Source organism: Eubalaena glacialis, chromosome 13 (genome assembly GCF_028564815.1).
Source record: "Eubalaena glacialis isolate mEubGla1 chromosome 13, mEubGla1.1.hap2.+ XY, whole genome shotgun sequence".
Classification (NCBI taxonomy): Eukaryota; Metazoa; Chordata; class Mammalia; order Artiodactyla; family Balaenidae; genus Eubalaena; species Eubalaena glacialis.
Window position 1 is genome coordinate 70002486 of NC_083728.1, and position 26056 is coordinate 70028541.

Genomic DNA, 26056 nt, shown 5'->3' on the forward strand with positions numbered 1-26056 from the left:
TTGAGAAGGGGTCACACACCCCTTGGGAGGGAATGGTGGAGGGAGGAGGGTTGATGACAGGGTTTCTGGGGCAGGAGGGATACCGTCACCATTTAAGTGGGGAGAAAAGAAGGGGTGGAAGCCGCCCTGCTAGAGACTGAATGTGTGTGTCCCCCCCCAAAATTCATATGTTGAAATTCTAACTTCCAATGGCATGGTATTAGGAGGTGGGGCATTTGGGAGGTGATTAGGTCATGAGGGAAGAGCCCCCATGAAAGGGATTAGTGCCCTTATAAAAGAGACCCCCAAAAGCTTCCTCTAATCTTCTGCCATGTGAGGTCACAGCAAAAAGACAGCTATCTGTGAATCAGGAAGCTCTCACCAGACACCAGATCTGCCAGCACCTTAACCTTGGACTCTCAGACTCCAGAACTGTGCGAAATATATTTCTGTTGCTTATAATCCACTCAGTCTGTGGTATTCTGTTAGAGAAGCCCGAACGGGCTAAGACACACCCATCATGAAATTTCTTGGGGGCACAGAGCACAAGCACCAAAGTCCTAAGCGTGCGTTAGACACTTGGTGGCTGGCTGGCTATCAGAGGTTGGGGTCGTAATAGAAATTTTTGGTTTTTCACTGACTGTCCTTCTCACCTTGGATGCTTTCAGTCTTGTATTATTCGGGGTATAATCAGGGGTTCTCAGGTTTCGGCCTGCGTAAGACTTCCCCAAGAGCATCTAATAAAAATGCAGATTCTTTGGATCCTTACCCAGAGATGCTGATTCAGTAAGTTCACGCTATTAGAAACACCAGAATATTGGGTAAGGGACCAGTTTCTGGCAGTTTACAAACCTGAGCACTGGTCCAGGCTCCATCCCTTATCAAATCTGTGTTTTAGAGCAAATTGTCCTGCCAGAGCATCAGTTATCTGATCTGTAAAATGGGGAGTATGAGACTTCCCTTGGCAGAGTTGCAAGTAGTTCACATGCTTGGCACAAAGTAAGCATTCAGAACGAAGTAGGTAAATTTACCCGTTTCACGGCTGTCCAGTTATCTGCAATAACTCTCAGTTCAGAAGAACTGTGGTTGAGTAGGGTTGGGTGTGGAGGGATATGTCTTAGCCTTCATAAGCCTGGAAGAAGAAAACAAAGGGAAGGTTATCTTTGAGCTTTTAACCCAGGGACCAGACAGTTAAAATAGCGAGTTTTATTTAATGTTCACAACAACCTGTGATGTCGGTGGTATCCTGTTTTCAAGGCAGGAGGTGATTGTGTATCTGGGTTCCTGTGAGACAGTCCAGGTTTACACCTGTTAATCTGGTGTAATTGTTATCAGTGCTCCTTTTCACCTACAGAAGTTGCCAGACAATATACTCTATACTGTCTGGCAGTAGCTCTGTAGGAGAATACAGACCCACCTGTTTACATTGTATAAATGAGAAAGGTAAAGCTCACAGAAGCTATGGACGTCACTAGTCTAAGTGGTTGTTACCTGCTGACTCGCCAACCCCAGTACTTGGGAACACGATCATATTTGGAGACAGGACCTTTAAAAAAGTGATTCAGTTAAAATGAGGCCTTTAGGGGGGCCCTAATCCAGTCTGACTGGTGTCCTTGTAAGACGAGGAAATTTGGGCACACAGAGACACATAGAGGCTCATGCACAGAGGAAAGAGACCACGTGAGGACACAGTGAGAAGATGGCCATCTGCAAGCTGAGAAAAGAGGCCTCAGAAGAAAACAAAACTGCTGGCATCTTGATCTTGGACTTCCAGCTCCCAGAATTGTGAGAAGATAAGTTTCTCTTGTGTAAGCCACGTAGCCTGTGGTATTTTGTTGTGGCAGCCTGAGCAGACTAAAACAGTGGTTATGCATGATTTGAATCCAGAGCTGACCCCAAACCTGCACTCTTTTCCCATGAATGAACCTTCTTTGCCCCATGCCAGGCTGCAGTACAAGTGACCTTATCCATTTAGGTCTCTGGCCTGACATCCAGACTCAGCTTCCACTGGGTGGTCTCCAGTGAGCCAGTTCCTCCAGCAGACAAGGGTGCTGAGTTTTTGATGCCATGAAGAGCTCATTGCATTTCCCAAGGCACCTGGTGTTTGACAGTGACCAGAATAAGGTCCAGTCTCTGGATGGTGGAAGCTTCCTCCTCCTATCACCAAGCAGAGGGCTCCCGGGGAGAGCACCACCCAGCCTTCTGCAGTGTTGTCCTGGGTGTGTCTGTGCTGAGGCTGTACTATAGGGGCCCGTTGTCTATCTGCTGACTTGATGGGCCTCAGGGGGAAACTGGCTCAGAAGGCTTGAATCACAGGATTGTCTCACCTGTACACCGAAGTCATCACTCAACACACAGGAGCAAACGCTATCTTATGATATCATCAAAGCCAAGGAGGAGAACGCCCCTTCCATTGACTAAGGCTTCCGCAGGTCTCAGCATAACCAGGAAAGCCAGAAATGTTTGATGCATGCCTGGAATGAAAATGAACAAATTCTTCCTCCTCTCTGCTTTCTTTATGAAAGCTTAATTGCTTGTTAAAATTAGGGCTTTGGCCCTGATGGGCTTGAAAGTATTTGAGCCTGGCTTCCTGGTCTTACGAGCAAGACTCGAGGTGCAGACAAGTTTCATTTCTCCAGGAGCTGTAATCAGGCTCTTGCCTCTTTTTTAAACAGCTTTGGGATGGAAGGGCACACAGGGTCCCTTTAAACTCATTTTTGTCTCCCTCAGGGTACCTGCCAGGCATAGTGCTAGCTGCTGAGTTGGAACACGGTAAACATTTGTGGACGGGTTTGGCTAACTCTGCATGGTTCCTGCCGTGGCACAGTGACTGCATTTTGTTTTTAGTCACGACACATGTACTGATTTCTATCAACCATGTCCACTACCTTTTTTAAAAAATACAGATACTAAAAAAGGATTCCAGTAGTTGTTAAGGTGGTACCTTTCATTTGCCGTATTCTTCCTTTAGATAGACATTATCTAGGTTGCGGGATTACATTGTCTAAGGTGGGACTATATTCTCAGATAGAGCTGGTGTAAAATAGTGGAGCACAGGTTTCTTGAGTGCGGGGCTCTGGGATTGAATCCAGGCTTCAACACTATCTGTGTAACCTTGGACAGGTTATTCAATCTCTATGGTCATCATTTCCCCATCTCTATAATGAGAGTAATGGTAGTACCTACCATAAAGTTGTTACAGTGGTAAATGGAATGATGCATGTATAGAGGTTAAGCCAGTTCCTGGAACATGGTAAGAACTTAACAAATTATTAGCCATTACTTAACAAGTAACTTGGTAAGTTACTAGTTACTACTAGTATTCATGACTGTTCTGAACTGTGGTCAAGTAATATGCCCATGGGATAAAGTTTAGAATAAACCAAATAAACCAAAAGAATGAAAAATGTCTTTATCTCAGGGCAAGGGCACTCTGAGTGATGATTTCCATTATTGTGGTTGTAATGGCATCTAAATAAATTCAGAAGGACTGGTATATTTAGCAAAGAGGGCTGAAGGCTAACTCATAAGTAGTACAAGATCCTGATGGTCGAGTAATTTCTTTGCTTGGTGTAATGTACATCTTGCATGGAGCCTGGCACGTAGTAGGTCCTCAATAAATGATAGCTATCAGTTTGGTTATTTCTGGTTCCTGGGATGTATTTGCAGACTTAGGGAAAGTATGCATCATTTCGTTTCCAAGGCTGGACTGTTTGTACAATACATTTTGGTTCCATCAAGGTCAGTCTTTGGAGAGTGTATCTGCCACAATGGTGCAGTATGACAAATCAACCTGAAACTCAATGACTGGAAACAACAAGCATATATTTTCTCCATGTGTGAAGGTTGGCTAGGGGTTGGCTGATCTAGGCTGTGCTTAGCTTCAAGCTGCAGATTGGATCGGGTCTGCCCCGACTGTCTCTTGTCCTCCTTGGACCAGCAGGCTACCTGGGGCACATTCTTCTTGTGCTGATGGCAAAAGCACAAGAGGTCATGCTCAATCACGCAAGCACATCTCAAGCTTCTACTGTGTCGTAACTGCTAATGGGCAAGCCCAAGTTCAAGGGATGAGGAAGCATGCTCGGCAAAGAAATGCAAAATCACAGGACCAGAGGGTGTGGATCTAGGGAGTGGTGAAAACGAGGGCCACTTATTCAACCTACCCAGTTCCCCACTTGACTTCCTCCATCTAGTCATTGCAGTAGATGATATGAAAGGGCTTTCTTTGCTTTAGGTGGTTCCCTGGTTCCCGGTCCCCACATTAAGATTCTAAAAGCACTCCACTGTAGCATCCGAGCACGTTGCAAATTCCCCTTTGGTCTCTGGGAGCCTTTCCTCTGACAGACAGGAGTTTACTCTACTGTAAACCAAAGAGTCCCAATTTAGACAGACACGATGGATTAGGCAGACAGCATCATTGACCTGGTTCCACTTCGTTAGCCTTTCCAATGAAGGAGGATGTTACTGAAAGTGAGACCTCACAGAGGTACCGCCATACCTTGAATCCTCTGGACTTAGCCTCTGTAGGGAGAGTCTTATATTTCAAATGTGCACAGAGGAGGGGAACACAGTTTTGTTGGCAAGTGAATCCCAAGTGTCAATGACATGGCCATTTGTGAGTTACTTTGTCTTCTTCTTGGCTAGGTAATTAACATGCTAAATAGATAGCATTTTTGCTTTTGTTTTTCAGAAGCTTTTTAATGAATATTAGTCCCCTGACCCTGAGCCCAGAGGGTCTCCGTCTCTGTCGGAACACCAAATAAATAGTTGGTGCGACACTGTATCCAAGGATCAGGCTCTGGGTTTTGTCAGCACAGTTGTCAGAGGTTCCCTGTGGTTTCCCAGGAAGGTCTTTTCCAGTGGAGTTGTTCATAGGGGTTCAGGATGGCATTCTCCCCTCTCCACCCCACCCCACCCAGTGGGATTCTGAGCAGTGAAGAGTAATCCCCAAACAATAGCCAAATGGGCTGTGAAGTACAGCTTAATTAATCTGGGCACGCACCCAACACCCTGTGCAATGCTTTGCAAGGACCTGGCTTTAAAAATGAGGCTAAGGTCTGAGGCTGAGAAGCAGCTTCTTCTCTTCTAGTCAAAATCTGGATGGTGGGATCTGAGTAAAGAGAGGGACAGACAGACACACGGAGACTGACTCTGAGTTGAAGCACAGACTTGCCTGCTCTCACTCACTGAACAGCACGGTGGGATCTGACCCACCCTGCCGGGCACAGACCAGGATGATGGCCTTGCCTCCTGACAACTAGAATGGGCCCTGCCCAGCATGCTTGCCTGACACAGGGAAACTGGGAGTACAGGGTCCACTCTCCCCGCATACGAGTGATACAGGAGCTGGCTGGGGGGCTTCGTGAGGGATGCTAAAATAATGAACCTCACTTGAAAAAAAGTGGTTCAGTGAAGGTTCTCCCCCGTCATAGTTGCCACTGCTTTCCCCTTGAGAAGGAGCTAGTAAGGGTTTGAAGACAGAGGCCTGCAGTGTTTCTCTTAAGAATTCTCCAAGTTCCTTGATGGGCCAAGGCTGCAACGTGAGAGAAAAAATGCCCCTCAGTCTCTTCCTGAGTACGAGGAATATTCAGTGCCAGGGTGGAATGTGAAAATTAGAGTGAGATGTTCTCTTGGCAACGGTCTTTGAGCTGCACCGTTGGAGAAGTGCTGGGAATTAGAACTGGAATCGGGAGAGAGGATTCCCTCGTCTTGTAGGAAAAGTCAGTACAGACCAGAACGCAAAATGATCCTGGGGTCAGGCCTCCGACGCTCATCACAATTAGGTACCAAAGAGAAGTGACCAAGAAAGTGAGTGACAGTTCACCTAGGGTAGGGGTTTAAGATGTTCCAATTTCTCTACACTTCCTTTTTTTAAAATTGTGGAAAGAACACTTCACATGAAATCTACCCTCTGGGCAAAATTTTCAGTGTACGATATAGTTTGTTAACTCTAGGCTCTGTGTCGAGCAGCAGCTCTCTGGAGCTTATTCATCTAGTGTGAACAAAACTTTGTACCCGATAAATAGCACCTCCCCATTTCCCTCTCCCTCCAGCCCCTGCCAACCACCCTTCTACTCTCTGCTTCTATGAGAGTTTATTTTAGGTTCCTCATATAAGTGGAATCATGAAATCTGTACTCTCATGTTTATGGCAGCCAAATTCGTAATAGCCAAAACATGGAAAGAACCTACATGTCCATCGACAAGTGAATGAATAAAAAAAATACGTTGTATGTATATGCACAGAGGAATATTATTCAGCCTTCAAACAAGAAGGAAGTCCTGCCATTTGTGACAACATGGATGAACCTTGAGGACATCATGCTAAGTAAAATAAGCCGTTCACAGACAAATAGGGTGCGATTCCTACATCTCCTTCTTGTTCACAGCAGAGGCCAGTGGGCTGGGGCTAATTTGCACGGCTTCCTCGAAGCCTGTGTTGGAAAATCTGCTCGGATAAAGCAAAGCTTCCAATTGAGTTCGCACTGAGGGGCCGTAAAATCACGCCCATTCTCTGTAAGAGGCAGCTTGAGGTTACTTTCCCAGAATCAGGAATCCAAGATGATGAAGCTCAGAGCTGACCTAGTCCAGACAAAAATAGCCTTTATGTGCCGAGCTTCCTGTTTTCTTTGGAATCCACTTGCTGAAAACCATTACGTCCTCCCCAGCTGCCCCTTCCTCCTCCGTACCCACCCTGCCCCCCACCCAAGCGTTCACGTTTAATGACCCGAGGCATTACCACCAAGCATTTCCAGTCAATTGGCTTTTGTAGCGAGTGAATGAATGGGACTTTCTCTGGCCTTCTCTCGGCTGAAAGGAGTCTTCCCCAGCCCATTGGAATGTGCCACACAGACCAGGAATTAAGCTCTTCTTTTCCTCTCAGTCCTTCCCTCATTCTTTCCAAGATCAGACACAAAGTGGCGGCCTTGCCCCTAATGGGGATTTTATATTCTTTCAGGTTTATTTCTAATCCTCTTACGGACCCATCTTCTCCTTCACATCAATGATTTGAACACGCTTTGAGATACTCGGCGAGGGGCCTTTGTTTCTTATTTCTTTACGCTGACACTTCATGGTTGTGCACGATCTCCACGCGGGTGTCCCTGCATCCGCCTAATGAAAGATTACAGCCTCCTTCATCCTGTGGGTGTGGGAGGAGGTGTGGTGGGGGGAGATTGGGCCGGGCTGTCCTCCTGTCACGTGGAATGGGGGCGACAGAGGGGGGCCAGCTTCCCTGCGGGGTTGCTTGATGCCGGGGCAGTAGGTTACACTTCTCTCACCGCTCACGTGTGTTTTCTCCTCTTTTCCCACAGGCCGCGCAGCCAAGCCCTGTGATCACCCTGGAGGCCCAGGTGAGTACCTTCCCGTGGTGTTTGTCACTTTCTCTGCACTGATGTCCCCGGACCAGCTCTCCAGGGGGCGTTCGTGCATCCTCTTGGCTCCAGGACCCAGAAAGGCTGGACGGACGCATAAGGCCATCCTCCTGCCCGGTTGGGATATGTGCGTGCACCCACATGTGTGTGTGTGCACGCATGCACGTACCCAGGTTCTGAAAGCACCATGGGAAGAACCAGACCTGTTTCTTTTGAGTTTTCTTCTGTCCTTTGCTTCCGCCCAGCAGTCACGAGGAGGTGAATGCAGGGGGAGAGGGAAGGCAGAGAGGAGGCATGCAGTGGGGGATGGCTGCCCTTTCATGCCTTGGGTTTGGAGAACTTTCTCCCCGGGCAGTTACTTGTGTGCTTGTGTCTGCTTGCGCGATGGGCCATTCTGAGGAATGTGAGTCACGGTGGCATTTCTGTGCGGGAGGCAGGTGACCAGTGGGCCTTGTAAGGAGGGAATGGCCCTTACTGTCCACCTTCTGCTTTCCGGGGAGCTAGGACAGCGGGGCAGCTGTGAGCCCAGCAGACCCGGGTAGAGCCCCAGAGCTGTGTCTTCTGGCCCTGAGGGGTCACTGAACCACTCGGCCTCCATCTCCCCGTCTGGAATATTATTACCACAGGGACAGTGCCTGCCCTGCAGGGCTGTGGTGAGGAGGAAAGCACAGGGTGTCTGTGACGTCATCAGTATGTGCTAAGTGCTTGTGAGTGTTAGCTTTTTTTTTTTTTTTTAACATCTTTATTGGAGTATAATTGCTTTACAGTGGTGTGTTAGTTTCTGCTGTTTAACAAGAATGTTAGCTTTTTAAACCAGTAGCACGGTGCTTTTCCGATGGGACTTGAAGGGGGTGTATCTTTGGATGGATGGTTTCCTTAGCTCTGTGGGTTGGTCAGACAGTAAACAGGGAAGCCAGGGTGGATGCCACCAGCACCCCACAGCTGACAGCGTGTCAGACAGGCGAACGTGGCTGGGCTTCTCAAGGCTCCTCGGTGACTCCTGCGCACCCTGGGACCAGCTGCACCCTACTCTTCACCCTCGTCACGGGCACCTCTGTCCTGCCTTCCCCACAGGAATGAGGCACAAGCCCACCCTGCTCCTCCTTCCTTCATCAGAAAGGCCGGACGTTGGGAGGAAAGTGGATTCTCAGGGTTTCTTTGGGCTCTTCTGGCCCCTCACTACCCACCCCCGCTCTCCCCACACACGCTTACTTACGTCGGCTTCAGGGATGACCAGACAACAAAGCGGGCAGGAAGGAGCAGCGGGTGGGACTTTGAGGGGATAAACGCCCAGTTTTTAGCCCCTGTTTGGCCATCCTCTGGTCTGGTTTTTGCCAGACTTCGGCCAGTCACCTGTCACCTCGGCCACGTTTGACAAATGTGAATTGTACTTGTGCCAAGTCACCTAGACATACATTCTCCGTGAAATGAACGTATTTTACTTTCAGAAGTAGACTTACCCTAAGCTAATGATCCCCGATCAGGGGTATCTTTGAGCCCCAGAGGACTCGTGGCAGTGTCTGAAGACATTTTTGGTTATCTCACCTTGGCGGGCTGGGAGGGAGGGGGTTTTACTACGGACATCTAATAGGTAGAGAGCAGAGAGGCTGCTGAATATCCTACAAGGCACAGGATGCCCCCACAGGAAGAATTACCATGCCTGAAATGGCAGTAGGGCCAGGGTTGAGAAATGCTGTCTCAAAGAATAATATTGGTGAAATCACAAGTTTGATGTGCCAGTTACATTGTGTTGCAAAACATTAAATGTTAAATTAATACAGTTGAAAAGCTCCTTTGGGTGCCCTCTAAAATCACTGCAACGTCCTCTCAGAGGTATGTGTGCCACACTTTGGGAAACGTGTCTCTCCCCACGTATTTTGAGAGAACGTCCAGGGTGGATTTTTGAAATGCTGGCCCTTCTCTTCTTTACCAGTCTTTCCCCAGAAGGAAAAGTTACTAGACTCAGGGAAACCCCTGGGCACATAGTCTGTACCCAGAATCCTGGAAGCCAAATCTGAGGTGGAGTGGCTGCAGCCTGGATGGTTCTGGATGGTTCTGTCCTTGGCCCTGCTGCATCTTTCGCCCCACCAGCCCTTCAAAAGCTCCATGGGAAAGAACAGTCACATGCCCTGGCTCTGGGGTGTGACAGCTCACACCCCTACCTACACAGTGACCTCTCCCCGAGTCACATCCATCGGCCTGAGGGACCTGAGCCCCGGTCCGCACGCAGCCAGCTGTGGCACGTGGCCGGCTTTCTGCACTGGTGCCATGGCACTGGGGAGATGACTCAATATGTCTCCAAACAACACTCCCCCATCAGTCTCACTCCCCCATCAGTCTCATCTGGAGCTCGGTCTTTGGGGAGCCGTAGGATGCTGTTGTCTTTCCCCGAGTTCTGATTTCCCACGTTAAAGAGACGTTGGAACCCAACCAAAGTACAGTTTTTTGTTTTTTTTTTTTTGTAACTGTTGGCACAAGCCCGTGGCCAGATCTGACTTTGTGCTGGGCCTCAGCCCATCGTGGGACTCAGGATGGGATCCTCTTCAGCTGCCTGCAGGCAGGTCAGATGAGAGGGGCAGGCAAAGGTTCTCTGGCAGGACATGACACACCAAATATTACCCATATGGCACAAGCAAGGTGGCAGATGTGGCCGAGCTTGGAAGAGCCAGCCATGCAGAGGTGAGCGGTGGATGTGCTCTGAGCCCTGGGTCAGTTCCCACTTCCTCCCCCTGTGCCCTTTGCTCCCAAGAAAGCCATCACCTGCTCCATCCTGGAGCACAGGTGCCACGGGTGGGCCTGAATTTGAGATTTCACTGCGAGCCATGTCCGTACATCATGCTTCAGTGCCGTGCTTGCCCAGGGCCCAGTCTGCATAGGGACACTGGGCCAGCCAGGGACCCTTCCCTCCACGCATTCCCTCTCTCCCTAGTACTCACTGCATCAGCCCCCGTCCAGTGCTTGGTGTGTCTGTCCCCGGGCAGCTGTTCTGAGTTGGGGGGGGTTGGATTGCTTGGCTGCTGAGGCCTCCTCTAATGCTCTGCCACTGGCACAGCAAAGCTTCGCATCTGTTGGCATCAGCAGGACTCTCTCTGCTTAACGGCCAGATTAATAGGATGAGGAAGTCGAGTAAGGTTTAAATCCCTGGAGTCAGCTTTCCCTCAGCAGGTTGCCCCTGGTGGGTACCGAGGACTCCCTGACTTGCAGTGGTGAATACTTTCCTAGTCTCCAGATGGTGGTTACCCGGGGACCAAGTGACCTACAGATGAAAAAAAAGTGTCTGAAAGGAATTTGAATTTGGTTAGCAGCATCGTCATGATGCCCACTCTTACTGATATTTACCACTTGCCAAGAACTGGCTTCTCCCACTGAATCCTCAAATGCCATTATTACATAGGTCTTTTCAAGATACCCAACTTCCAGATGAGGACCCTAAGGGTCAGAGAGGTTAAGTAACTTGCCCAAGGTCACACAGGACCTGGCATTGGTGAGTGTCAGACTTGGGGCCATATGACATCAGAATCTATCTTCTCAACCTCTCTCCTATTTTTCCAGAAAAAAAAAGGTGCCTAGAAAGATTTGCTGGTGCTCAGAAAAGCTGGAGGGACGAGCTTGATGTATGCACCCCAAGTTCAATATAGATAAATAGATAGATGGATGGATAGTACGTTGTACAAGTATCCGCAGATATACTTAGATAAGTAGGTAGAGGGATGATAGGTGGGTGGATATATAAATAAATAGATAATAATGCTTTACATGATGAGTGATTCTTTGACCGATACTTTTGCCACAAGGCTGGTAGGTAAAAGGGTTTAAGCAGTGGACCCAATAGAAAATTTATTTTAAAAACAACAAAAATGAAACATCTCCCTGTGCATCAGTAGTGTTTTGGTAAATATGAATGCTCATTATTTGATTCTCTCTTTCTCATTGATCCCCAAGATAGTTTATCATTTCTGAATTCACTCCAATTGGCAAGGCCTCTCGTTATTTAATTTTAGCTTCTCTGTCTCCCTTCCTGCCACCCCTTCCCCCAACATCTTCACTGTCAATTAGTTCATGGCCTCTGCTCCAACAGTGAGATCCCCTGGGAGTTGTAATAAAGGAACTCTTCAGTAAAGATTTGTCAATCTGGGTCTGCTGTACTTGGAGGGGAGCAAACCTTCCTTTACGCTGAGATTCCTCTCAGGACCTGAAGATCAGGGGCATCAGGAGGAGAACTCCTGACTGCTCAGCTTTCAACAACCAACCAGGTCCTTGAATTTCTTTGATCAATCAGCTGGGGGTATAAGGGGAGGGAGTTACATTCACATTATTTAAAGATGATGCTGGGGTCATTGAAGATTGTGAACAAAACTCACGAGGAAAACGAGTAGTGGGTGGAAGGAAATCAGTCTGTGAGAAATTCATCCATTCATCCAGTTGGTTATTTAATAAATAGTTTGGGGTCCAGGAAGAGGCCAGGCCTTGATGCTAAATGTACAGCAGTGAACAAGACAGAAGGTACCTTGCCCATGGAGCCCCCATTTGTTTGGGGGAGTCAGACAGTGAATTTAAGAGCAAATAAATATGCCCATGGTTTCAGGGAGTAATGAGTGAACAAAAACAAGACCAGTGTGTCTGTAAGTGGGAGTGACCGGGCGCCACAAGGGGGAGATGTTCAGGGAAGTCTCTCTCTGGAGGTGAGTTTTAAGCTCAGGAGGTGACATCTGAGCTGAGAGCTTACAGTAGAAAGAGTTAACCAGGCAAAGAGATGGCAGTAATTGTGTTCTGAGAGTTTTGCATATTGTATCTGGGTTCTTGTAAAAATAATGCCAGTTTTCCGTAGAATCAATTAAAAGTTTTAGCTCCTTGGAGCTCCTTCAATGCCTTGGTGTCATTAGAACGTCAGGATGAATAAGGAATTACCTTATCAGACAAGGGTGAAGGGCAAGGACTGAGGGGGTGGGACAGAGGAAAAGGGGCTTAAATTTGGGGCCATCCAGTCAAACTAACACCCGCGGCGAGCATTTTGACAGGGAACTTCTGACCTGAGCAATGTTGTGCTGTGATAATGGGGCTTATGTGAGAAATCAGCTAATAGTCATCATTAGCTAATTAGCTGGCTCCCTTTCAGCTGAACTGAAGCCTGAGTCTAAACCAGTGGTTCTCAACTTGGGGCAAATTTACTACCTTCACGCCTGGGGACATTTGGTGACATCTGGAGACATTTTTGATTGTTACAGCTTGGGGGCTGGGGAGTGCTACTGGCATCTAGTGGGTAGAGGCTAGGGATGCTGCTAAACACCCTACCATGCATGCAAGAAAGAATTATCTGGCCCCAAATGTCAATAGTGCCAAGGTTAAGAAGTGGTGGTGTTGCAAGAGGGAAGAGATATGGCAACATATGTATATGTGTAGCTGATTCACTTTGTTGTAGAGCGGAGGCTAGCACACCATTGTAAAGCAATTATACTTCAATAAAGATGTTTAAAAAAAAAAAAAAAAAAAAAAAAAAGAAGTGGTGGTGTAACCTCATTTGCTACGTGGACAGCTTATTTTACAAAGACAGTCCCAGCCACATAATTGTGACCGTGTAGAAGGGCGTAACTTGTTCCTTCCTTGGTGTTCTCTTGTTTATGTTCACACATCCTCCTCTCTGGTTAATATCAGACCTCCGCCTCCAGGCTCTTGGCCGTGACACCTCCATCCCCCAAAGCCTCTAGGTCTGAGTTGCCAGGGAGTGACTGCACGCAGGGTCATGACTCATGACGCGTATGAGCATGTGTACAGTGTGTGGAAAAGGGAAAACACCTCTTAGAGATAGTTTTCTGAGAGATGCTAGGGCCCAACAGCATTTGGAGAAAAATGCAGCATTTAAAAAAAAAAATTAAAAAGCCCATCTACGTGGCTGAGTTCAGAGAGGGTTGGGCTAATGTTTCTGGACCAACAGAGCAGGGCTTGTGAAAACCTCAGCTTCAAGGCCCAGTTCCTCTTTCAGAGGCAGACCACAACCTCTTCTGTGCAAATTTCTTTCTCCTGAAGCTCTTCCCCCATTCCCGGGATTAAAGCAATTGCTGTCTCCTCGCCTCGCTTCCTGCTCTGGGCTTCGATTAACCTTTTCCTCCGTGGAGAGCGGTTTGGGGAGTGATCAGGGAGCTTCTGAATGGCTCTTACCTGAGTCTCCAGCCCATTAATTCTTATGGTGCCCGGCACCTGTTGAGAGGACGTTGAGACCAAATTGCTTCTCAGCCCATCTGCTTTCCTCCCGCCAGCCTCTTTGGGGGAGCAGAACCTCTCCAGAGCAGACAAGGCTGATTTTGGAACAAGCCAAATCCCTCTACCACGGTCTTTTCCTCTGGCTCTGATTTGCTGGGTCTTTAATTAGACCTGGTGGGAGAGGTGGGGCAGGGAGGTGACCAGCTGGACCACTGCCCGGGCCAGGACTTGGCTTGCCAGGCAGGGAGGCTGGACCTGGCAGTAGAAACGTTCTCGGGGAGGATTTGCCTTCCTATGGCCATGGTGCCTCTCTAGTCTGTATGACTCAGGGCAAACGAAGTGATGCAACATTCCATAAATAGCCGGCAAGTTCCCCAAAGTGTAGCCACATGCGCCGTTTCGAAAAATAGATCGTGTTGAGGTCATTATTCCTCTGTTCTCCGTGGGAGATGACTTCTCCCAAGACATTGAAGGTTTGAGTTTAGCTGTTGACTGAGAACACTTCAAACTATTGCTCTTGTCAATAATGACCAACATACATTGACTATAAGTTTACTATGAGCCGAGAACTGCACATTGTATGTGTATTTGTAAATTTAGTACTTTTAGCCAATATCCACTAAGCACTGGTAACATGGGCTGGGCGCTCTTCTAAGTAAGCTCTTTACATGGATTCACTCAACTCAGATTTCACAGCTGCCCTCGATGGGAGGTATTAAATCATCCCTGTTTTACAGACGAGAAACTGAGGCATAACAAGGTTAAGCTGCTTGTCCAACAGCTAACAAGTGGAGCAGCCGGGATTTGGACCTGGCAGTCTAGCAGGTACAGATCTTAGCCCCATTTTACAGACAAGCCGACTGAGGCCCAGAGAGACCGAGTTTCCTACAAAAGTTATACAGTCAGTAAGTGGTTGAGGCTGGATTAGAGCCAGGTTACAAATGAAGCACCGTCTCCTTCACTGCTATGTTGCTAAGACATAGATTAAATATAGATAGAGAATAGATACAGATGATAGATAGGTATAAGAGGTAGAGATGTAGACGTAGTTATAGATCTGTACCTTAATTACATAATGTGTATGTGATGTACAGTGTATACAGTCAGCCCTCTGAATTCCCCATCCACAGATTCAACCAACCATGGATCAAAAATATCTGGAAAAAAATTCCAGAAAGTTCTAAAAAGCAAAACTCGAATTTGCCACATGCTGACAACTATTCATGTAGCTTTTACATTGTATTAGGTGTTATAAGTGATCTAAAGATGATTTAAAGTATACAGGAGGATGTGTGTAGCTTATATGCAAATACTATGCCGTTTTATATAAGGGACTTGAGCATCTATGGATTTTGGTGTCTATGGGGGTCCTGGTACCAATCCGCCCGGAGATACTGAGAGACGACTGTATACACATAATACATATATACATTATGATATCCATTATACATTAGATGTCATATATTATACATTATACATTAGAAAATATAATTCTATATCAATATATCTAATTTATATCTCTATATCTGAACCTATATCTAATCTATATCTATATCTAATGTATATATGCATTATAGTGCATATATTATTATAATGCATGTATGTGTAATGTATACAAATAACATATATATGCTACATATAGATTAGATAGATATAGAGATTAGGTATAGAGAGATAGATTAGATATAGAACATATACAGATGTGATGTAGCTATAAATGTAGATATAGACATAGATTAGATTTAGATATAGATATAGCTACAGATATAGTTGTCATGTATAGTTACAGATATAAGTAGAGATAGAGACAGAGGTAGAGATCACTCTCTTGGCCAACCCCAGCAGACGGGTTTGGAATTATCTGTCCGTACGGAGTGAATTCCAGGTGCGGAGCCGAGGTTCCGTGCAGCGGGAGGGTCCCCCTGCAGAGAGCAAGCAGAGTGGTCGCACAGTGAGAAGGAGACACTCACGTTTCCCTTCCAGCAGATGCATCTTCTTGCAGAGCGCCTGCCCACACAACCTCCAGCACTGAGGGGAAGCGGGCAGTGCCACCGGCTGAGCAACATGGCAGGGTGGCCAGATTTGCATCGAATTACAAGCTGGAGGCTCGGTGAGCAGGCGTTGCAGCTGTTTGGCATCCATAGCACGGGGACCAGGATCTTTGAGGCTTAGTCTGTCTGCTCCGTGAGGTTTTCGGGCAGGGCGGTGTGAACCCAGGAGCTTAAAAAGAGAAGGTTCCAGGTCTAGAATGTTCAGACTGGGTTTGAAGGTTCTAGTTGTCGAGGTAATTCAGTCAAGAAACTCGCTTTCACGTAAAATAGCAGCACGACGGAGGTCCAGGTGGAGGAGCGACATCAAAATCAATACCCAGAGCCCAGACTTGGAGGATTTAGGAACCGGAGAGGATCTGGATGCTGCTTCTCCAGCATCGCCTGCACGTTTGCTCCACACCTGGGACTTTGCTAAGCGCTTTTTATGCATCATCTCATCTAGTCGTGATGGCAGCACCTGGGGAAGGGGCTCGCGTTTCCCCTCCTTTGCAGGTGAAGACACTGAGGCATTGACAGGTTAAGTACTTGGTTCAAGGCCACAGCCCTCCTGAATGGCAGAGGGAGGACAGAAGCCAGACCTCCGTCTCCTGCAGCGTTTGCTGTGCCCCCTGCCCCTCAGGGCTCACCTTTGTGCTTTACATGTGGAAAAACCCAGAGTGGCTCCACAGCTTTCATGGTCACCCAGCACATTAGTGGCAGGCCTGGATTCAGGTGACACTTCACCGTAGCCAGTCAGATAAGCCCCACGTGGTTCCTGGCCACGGGAAGTTCAGGCTCCGTGTGGAGGGTCAACAGCCCCACATCTCCCTCACGCACCCTCTTGCTGATGCCGCCTCGGATGTTAGGTCTCAGCTGAGATGAAACGTGTTGGGTGTATTCTGTCCCCACCCTCCTCAGATCCACTCTCCACCCATCTTCCCTTTCCTCGGCCCCCAGAGGCTGACCTTGATGGATTTCATCAGCGTGGACTTCTCATTGCTTCGGTCCGGGGGAGGCGCTGGCAGGAGATGGGAGGAGGTGGGGACAGTGGGATGGGGTCATTTTCTGTGGGTTGGCTGAGTCGCCTGGGAGGGTCACAGCTCCCGCAGGGCTGCCCTGTCCCATAGCTACGACTGCTCTCTCCAGGACCTGACCACACGGATCAGGTGGTAACAGCTCCCTGCTGTGGCCGGAGCTGCTTTGTCGGCTTCCCTTAGAAAGTGTCTCTTGGTAAAGTGTCCTCAGCTTCCCCTAGGAGAGTGGCCTCTGTTTCCTCGGGGCCTGGACACGGAGCCTCCGGCCCCTTCCTCACATAGCACTGCCAGTGAGGTTTCCCAGGGTGAATCACTGTCATTTCATGTCCTGTTGTGTTAAAGTGGGGGGTCTTCAAACCAAGGGAAGGTCCCAGAACGGATGGGAGGGAGCAGTGATTCTTTTGAAACTGAATGCCCAATTGTGGGTGTCTGAGCATTTTTCTGGGCAGAGGATCAGAGCTGTCATTCTATTTGTGACAACCTCCCCCCAAAACCAAATCGAGAGGCAAACATTCTCAATACCACTGTGCTAAATAAAGCACGAGAGGACCCACATGTGTGAGAAAGATGCCCCAGGCAGGGGCCAGTTTGCTCTGAGTCTTGTCACTCACACCCTTCTGTCTGTCTTGGCTCTGAGGCAGTGAAGGACTCCTTCACCCGGGAGGGACCAAGGTCTAGGCTGACAAGGCAGGGAGGGCAGGGCTTCAGCTGCTCCCTGTAACCCCAGAGCAGACAGGCAGACAGAGAAAACAGGCTATTTCTGCCAGCAGGGAAGGCCTTTGCAAACTCTCCTTTTCTCATTCTCTGTCACACCTCCAGGAAATATAACTGTCTTAGCATTTGAATCTGATTTTTCAAAAGTGCCACCACCTCGCCTCTGCCTCTGAGAGGCCCTGGGAGGGCCAGCACGTGGCCGTTTCTCCAGTCCAAGTGGTTCTACCTGGGGAGCTGGGCTGTCCCCTCCCAGCAGGTTGGAGGGGTGGGGTCCCAGCTCCAACCTCAATGCAACCCTCCCTGCTGGGTTCAAGTGCCTTTCCGAAAAGGAACATCTTATTAATAATAATAACCCCTTCTGATTTTCTTCTGGGAACTATAGCTCTTATTTTTCCACGGAAAGGAAGGGGACTGGATGGGAAACTCAAGTTAGCTGTGGTGCAAGTGCCAGATGGGTGGGGCTGAGGACCGTGGGACACTTTTATTGTCTTGAGAAGGAAGAACCCAGCCAGCTCAATGCTAGAAGAAAGAAACTCCAGCTATACAAGGGGCCTAAAGCGACTTCTCTGCCACACGCTCCCTGCCCCAATTATAACCGGCACTGGTTATGGGGTGCCAGGAGGTAACTTTCTCATGACATCATCCTAGACCCAGAGTCATACACAGGCCTCCTGGTGGCCTCTCCAACTGGCCCACGGGCTTTTGGGGGGCAGGGAGGGGGTTTGAAAGATTTTTGAAAAATTAAAAGGTAAAACTGCATTGAGCCTTTAGATGTCAGCTAGTGGCAAGGACCAGCTGCCCCCTTTGGATGGAGCCCAGGGTCCTGGGTTCGAATCCTGGCCTCTTCACTTACTGAATGCATCACCTTTGAGAAGGTATTCAGCCTCCTGAGACTCAGTTTCCCCACTGGTTAAAGCAACCACGTCACCTACCTCCTTGGACTCTTTAGAGGCTGGGGTGATGATGCCCCCTTGTCACTTATAAACACTAACCCCACCCCGCTTTCTCTCTTGTGTCAGGAGCAGACCCCAGGAGCAAGGGCTCTTCAGTCTCCTTACATTGTCTCCCCATGCAGGAATTTGCTTTGTCCTTTTTCTGGAACATTCTTCCTTCTCTATTCAGATGGCTGCTTCCCTCTTTGCAGAGAGGGAAGTAGCATTAGTTAAAATACCGGGATGTTTTTGGCAGCTGAGCCAGGTGCTTGCGTCCTGTGAGTGGGCTGGGACATTTGCCTTCGCGCGGGACAGGGTAGGCTGTGTTGTCACCACATAAGCAAAGCCCAGGTCTGCCTGGACTCCCGAGTGGTCAGCAGAGTGGCAGAGGCAGGCACAGTTCTTCTAATGAAAAAGCATCTTCTGGAGGGGAGGGGAGGGGAGATGAGGCTCTCCCACTAGCCCGGGCAGTGGAACTCCCCCTGGTTAAGAGCCCCACACAGCTTCCTTAGACGGCCGGACGCCGAGCATCTCAGTAGCCCCCAGGCGGAGTGTGGGCCGGGTCTCATCAGTTCTTCTGCCTCCCGTCTGCCCGTTACTTCAGGGTCTCCCTTCCCCAGGGCAGCCTCGTCGTTCACCCTGCTCATCCACCAAGCTTGCTCAGCCGAGGCACTCCTGCCATTTTGGACTTCATTGTGGGCGCTGTCCTGTGCAGCGTACCTGGGCTCTACCCACTACGTGCCAGTGACGCCCCCTCCCCAGTTGCAACAACCCAAAATATCTCCAGACACAGCCGGATGTCCCCTAGGGGCAAAGTTGACCCCAACTGAGAACCACTGGCCTGAGTGTGGTTTGCAGGGACCGTGTCATGAAACGGTGCTGGGGAGGGTTAGGTGAAGTCCACGGGTTGGATACCTCCTATAAATGTCATTGGATTTGACGTCTTTGCTCTCAAGTGACTTCATATGGGCGGGGCGAGAGGGAGAGCTTAAACAAACCAGCACATGCCAAGCCTTTCATTGCTGGCGAGATGAGATACAAAGGAAAACTCGAATGTTCCAGCAAACTCTGAGGTACAGAAAGGTGAAGGGCCCGGTGTGCTGCTGGGGGCTGGAGACCCCAACCCCAGCTCTGAACGCTGGCCGAGTCGCTTTTCGGCTGGGTGCCTGGTGGAGCGAGGGCCAAGCTCCAGGCAGGGCTCCTGAAGCCTGAAAGCGTGGGGTTGGCAGATTTGCTGTGGTTTGGCGCTCTCAGGAGGGCGTGGGCTTGCCTGACACCCGGAAATAGTCTGTGGCTTTGGGACTGACTCTGTAGCGTGTTCAAACCGGCTGGTTTTACTCCCCAGTTACTTGCTCTCACTGTACCGCATTCATACAAGCTGCTGTTTACTCCCTGGACTCCGTGAAAGGGTCCTATGTGCAGAGCATCAGCTTAGAACAAGCAGGCCGCTGTGTGCCACGCCGGAGGCTACTTGTTTACCTGTTAGTTTGTCCTTGAGCGTTTCTCCACCCTGTTCTCTATGGCTAGAAACATGTTTGTTTTTAATTTTTATTCATTTATTTATTTTTAGGTTTTCCTTTTGGGACTTAAGATCTTTTTCTGGATTTGTTTTTCATCGTTGCTATGATCAGTAGTATATTGTATTCTCCGGTTAGTATTATATTATTGATTAGTTCATTCATTGAACATTTATTGAGTGCCTACTGTGTGCCAGACACTGTTTTAGGGGCTGGAGATACAGCAGCGAACAAGACAGGAGTCCCTGCTCTCACGCGCCTTCATTCTAGACAGATGGTAAATGAGAGATGTGTGTTTCAATGTTATGTCAAATGGTGACAAGTGCTAAGGAGGAAAGTGAGGCAGGGGAGGGGTGGGCCAGGCCAGGTCAGTCGAGGAGGGATTGCCCTTTGACTTTGGTGGGGCTGGGGAGGGCCGCCTGGAAATGAGGCAGTGTTTGAGCAGAGTCCTGAAGAGTATGGGTGGGCGAGGAACAGAGAGCAGCCAGTGCAAAGGCCCTGAGGTAGGTTTTGCTTGGCATGGTTTTTGCACCATAGAAGCCAGTGTGGCTAAAGCAAGAGTGAGCAAGGGAAAGAGGGGTGGAGGTGGGGCCAGAGCATTAGGATCTTATCGAACCTAGAAAGGACTTTGCTTACGCTCCATGCTGGGAAGCCTCCGGAGGAATTTGAGCAGAGGAGTGACATGGCCTGACTTTTGAAAATGGGATTGGTTGCTGCCCTGGTGAAAATGCGCGGTTGTTAGTCAAGGGCAGGCACAGGAAGACGGGCGAGGGAGGAGGCTTTGCAATATCCAGGGCAATGCAGTGGTGGTTGGGACCAGCATGTTCACAGTGGAGGCCAAGAGAAGTGGTTTGATTCTGGACACTTCTGAGAATAGAGCCAACTAGACTGACTGTGGGTTGAATGCATATAAAGCAATACAGGCACACAATAACAAATAAATAAAATCAAATAATACAGAAGAGTATCAGGTGAAAGGTAAATCTTGCACCCCTTTTTCCAGTGTTCAGAGATAACGACTATTAACAGTTTTCTTATTTCTCCTTCCAGGTTTTTCCTTCCTTTCCATATTAATGTGGAGGGGGTGGGGAAGGGTACATAGGCAGGGATTTTGTTTCCTTGAAACTGAATCTAAAGAAACATATTTTATACTAACTTGCTGTTCCTCTCTCTGTATCTTAGACGTCAATTTATATCAGCACCCATCACTGTTCTTCATTGTTTTTAACTGCCTTCTATTTTCTCCAAGTATTCCCAGCACCCAGCATGGTGTCTGGTATGTAGTAACCATTCAATAAATATTAATCGAATGAATTAAATATCCCATCATCTATTTAACTGATTTCTTGTTGGTGGACATTTAGATTGTTTCTCTCTCTCTTTTTTTTTCCTGTTTTAATGCTGACATTCTTGTACACATACCTTTTCACAATTGAGCGTGTACGTCTGTAGGGTGAATGCCTAGATCTGGGACAGCTGGCTCAAAGGGTATGTGCGTTTTAGGTTTTAGCAGGCATAGTGGATCTGTCCTATACAGAGGTTTCTTCAAATCACCCATCGAAGTGATTTCCTGTTTCCTCTCTCAGAAGCTCTGGGGATTATCAATCTGTATAATCTGTGTCAAACTGATGGGTAAAAACAGTACTTACTGTCTTGATTTGCATTTTACATATGAGTGGGTTGGAGCATGTTTAAAAAGTCGTGTCTGTTGATGAATCCCTTCGCTCTGTTTTCCTGGGTGCCGGAGGCAGCACTCTCTCATCCTTGGCCTCCTTGAGATGTGCCGGGTGATACCCGAGACTTGCCGGGCGCTTACTGTGCCAGCACGGTGCTGAGTGCTACATGTGTGCTAACTCACGTCACGATGCTCCATGGACGCTGTGAAGGAGCTGTGGTCATGTCCTCCCTCTCAGATAATGAAAATGAGGCTCAGGGAGGAGTTAAATAAGTCCTCGGAGGTCATGTGTCATGTGGAGTGTACGTGGGGAGCTTGCAGACCTCGTTTTATTGCGCTTTGCTTTATTGCACTTTGAAGATACTGTGTTTTTGTTTTTTGATTTTTTTTTTTTTTTTTTTACAAATTGAAGACTTGTGGCAACCCTGCCTTGAGCAAATCTGTTGGCGTCGTTTTTCCAACAGCGTTTGCTCACTTCACGTCTGTGTCATATTTTGGTAATTCTCACCATATTTCAAAATTTTCATTTGTTATGGTGATCTGCAATCCATGATCTTTGATGTTACTATTGTAATTGTTTGGGCAAATTTTAGCAATAAAAAATTTCAAATTAAGATAGGTACATTGTTTTTTTAGACATAACATTATTGTACACTTAATAGACAACAGTATGGTGAAAACAACTTTTATATGCACTGGGAAACCAAAAAATTCATGTGACATGTTTTACTGTAACACTTGCTTTACTGTGTGGTCTAGAATCAAACCCACAACATCTCCGAGGTGTGCCTGCATTGGACCTGGGCAGAACTCTTACCCGCTGTGCCAGACAGATCAGTGGATTTGGTAATGGCCATGATCCCCCACTTTAAGACTTGACCTGATATTTGGAAAACAAGCCAAAGCATTCCCTGGCTTTAGGGAATAAATGAACTGGACCTGGCATGTGGCCGCACGTGGGCCTGGGGCCCCAGCCCGTGGGGTGAGAGCTGGAGACACAGCTCTGAGCCAGGCACGCCATGCCCAAGGCCACACAAGAGACCGGGGTCACCTTTTCCCCCCCCGGAACACATCTCCTCTTGGAACTGGATCTGGGGGCTGACTACAGAGGTGTCAGTAGTTAGAGCTGTGGCTTGGATCAGGTAGCTGGAGAGATGAATGGAAGATGACGGAGGGACAGATGGAAAGAAGGAAGGATGGAAGCAGAAGGAAGAGAAAGGAAAGAGGGAAGGATAGATTAATAGATAGATATAAGATCTCAGTTCATATTAAAAATCCCTGCTATACACTGACCACTGCTTCAGGTACCCAGGGTTGGAAGATGACGGACCCAGTGCCCTGCACCCAGGGAGCTCACATCCAGAGCAGGGCGTTTAAACCTTTTGTGTCGTGGACTCCTTTGGCATCCGGCAAAAACCTATGGCCCCCTCCCCTGAATAATCTTTTTAAATGCAAAAAAATAAATGCTTAAGATTACAAAGGAAAGCAGTTATATTGAAATACAGTTATCAAAATATATATAAAAATAACAAATACATTGAGAAATAATGCATTTGCATCTTTATTAACACATTAAGTAACTAGATTTGGCGGCAGGTCTAATAACTATGGTAATTTTGAAGTAGTGACAAGTGTGAATAATATTTTGAGACATCTGGTACCAAAGCAATGTGATATGAAAATATCTGTAATTTCTATTGGTGTCAGAGTCTCAGGTCTTGCTAATACCTCTGCAGCCTGGTGCCTACATTCATAACTGAAGGACATGCTAAATTTCAGTTAGAGTTAGTGAAAATAATTATGAAAATAAATACGTACACATTCAAGACCCCCGGAATTCTCTCCACAGACCCCCAAGTCCATGGACAAGGACCCCTGGGTTAGATGGAGAGACAAATCATTGCAAGGTGGTGTATACTCATTTCTCTGAGTGCAGTGGTGGACAGGGTCACCTGTATTATTTAAATGAGTTGTCTTGCTGTCTCTCTCTCTCTCTGCCCTTTTGTGTTTTTCCTGACCATTTATAATTGAAATTGTTGTAAGATAAATGGACTTTTGATATTTCTCCCTTGTGGAGTGCTGTCAGGTCTGTAATAATGTAGGAGCACCCAGTACAACCCAGAACACTCCTGGAAGGCTCCCTGGAGGAGCCGTTGCCCACACCATTATCCTGAAGGGTGAGTGAGAGTAGGCCAGGAGAGGCAGGGATGAGGGGACGTACAGGCCATTCCCAACAGAGAGAACAGAGATGAAATGATGGGTTCTATCAGGAAATCACAAGAAATATGATATTAATGGTGAACAGAGAGAGGAGCAGAGAATGGCAAGAGATGGGCCTGATGAGATGAGAACAGGCCTGGATGATGTAGACCATTCAGGGAGCTTGAGATTTATCAGGTAGGCAATGGGGAGCCATTGAAGGTGTTTGAGCAGGAGAGTGACATGGTCCAAGACCAGTGTGAGAAGATCACTCTGGCTGCTGCTTGGGGCATAGATTGGAAAGGTGAGCCTGGAGGCAGGGGGACCAGAAAAGGAGCGTTCAGTCCAGAAGAGCTATGATGAAGACCCGAACGGGGCAGGGACAGTGGGAAAGGAGAGGCGGGGACGGATCTAAGGGCCATTAATATGTAGAGTGGACAGGGCAGGATTTTGGCAAGCAGTTGAGGGGAGCACGGGATAGGGAGGGCACAGAAAAAATTGAGGTAAGAATGTGTAAATAAAGGACCAATTTGGAGGGAAGATGAAATCTTCTTTGGACACGGGAGTTTGTGCAAAATCTTGTGAGGTTGTCAAGGAGCGAGTGGAGTGGAAAAGACCTTAAGGAGCCTCCTATACCTGTTTGCCCAGAAGCCCAAGCCTTGGAAGGGGGTCCTCTCTGGACTTAACAATATGGAATCTTGCACCTAGGACCTATTTGGGGTGGCATTGCAGTGCTGCAAGTTTAATGCAGGCCACTATCTCCCAGGAGTGAACCCAGGCAAAGGGTAGTAAGAACTAAACCACTTTTTAAAAGAAAAACCTGCACTTTGCAGGGATTTATATGCCTTTCTGGGGCTGAATAATAAATTTTTTTACAGCTACAGCTGGCGTTATATATGACCTTATAAAATGCCATGATAGCGTCTAACGAATATCGTATTGCGGAATATATGACTTTCTTTTCCAAGGGCTTTTTAAAGCATCGTCTCTGGCTTGGGCAGGCACGAAAGCCTCACTGCACTTCATCCGAGAGGGCAGGCGAGCATCTTCTCTGGGACGGCTTGTCACTGTCAAGGTCTCCAGGCCCTGAGGAGACAGCCACTGGCGGGGAGGGGGGTGCTGATCTGACACACATGCAAAAGCCCCCATGTTAGGGGGATGTCAGCTCAGCTGGATCAAAGGTCAGGCTGGCTCTTCCCCATGGCATTCAGCCTGGCTAGACTTTCTCTGACCAATTTAGAAGTTGACCTTTTACAAGATATGAGTGTCTTTGATGGCCTGGAGGAGCCCTGGGAGAATTCACACACACACACACACACACACACACACACACACACACACACATACACATACACACAGGGGTGGGGAATGGGATTCCAGTGTCAACGTCGTCTCATTGGCCTTTGACTACCCCCATCTTTTTCTCCGTTCCCATCCCCCCCACCCCGACCTTGGACATCTGCATTCAGAATTCACCATCCTCCAGAAAACAGGATTTTTTCCCTGCCAGAAAAGTGCAATCTGATGACAGTTTTGGGAAACACCGGGGAGTGGCAGCGGGGGCTTGGGTTAATTGTTTTCTGGTTAACTGGGAGTTATGAGAACACTATTGTTTCAACCCTTGCTTTTAAAGTATTTCCAAAGTATGTCAGTCCATATTCCCGGTGTGGTAAATGCATTGCGGGTAACTGAATCTGTTTGTAGTGATTTAATTACACAGGTGTCAATTTCCTCTCCACATTACATGCCTCCACACTCCATCCGTGTCCACCTCTCCACCTTTCTCCGTGCTGTGCTCCCCGCCTGGGGTGCCTTTCCTCCCCCTCCTCCTACACAAAGTCTTCCCAACCAGCCAGGCAAAGCCAGGTCTCGACTTCTGATGGCAGCCTTTTCCAAAGTGCCGCATGAACTGGCAGAGGACAAGATCATTCCCAGCAGTGCATGAACAAACTTTAAAGAAATTAATTGCTATCTGTTTAAATTTCTAGTTACATTCTATTTATGGCAAAAATTATACTAGTTTTTCCTCCAGTTTGTGGGTAATATTTGCTTATTAAATTAGTTCATTAAAGAAAAAGATAGATGAGCTGATGTAAAGAGCATTGGTAAATAAAGAAAACAACAGACACTACATGGTTAGGTCAAAATCGGAAAAGTTAGCAGATGAATGCTTAAAATTTGGAAGGGGTGACTGTTAATGGCTGTCTTCTTCCTCCTGAAATTCCCAGTGCAGCGGGTGGGTAATTCATTCATTTTTCTGATCTCAGTTTTCTCATCATGGTACCTGTCTTATATGTTGTCCAACCCTCGTTCCAGGCAGCCAGCAGCCAGTTTTTATTGGACCCATAATTCATTGATCTTTTTTCATGTGTGATTTGTCACTGCCCCTGCTAGACTGCAGGCTCC

The 26056-nt window shown here is 47.8% G+C and overlaps 1 protein-coding gene across 1 annotated transcript in view; it reads left to right on the forward strand.

Moving 5' to 3' along the window:
• The window catches only part of XYLT1 (xylosyltransferase 1), a 348573-nt gene that overhangs the window by 124061 nt on the left and 198456 nt on the right, over positions 1 to 26056 (forward strand). The window contains exon 4 of the mRNA XM_061209861.1: positions 7292 to 7330. Within this exon, the coding sequence (XP_061065844.1) occupies positions 7292 to 7330 (39 nt within the window). The remainder of the gene's footprint in view (positions 1 to 7291; positions 7331 to 26056) is intronic.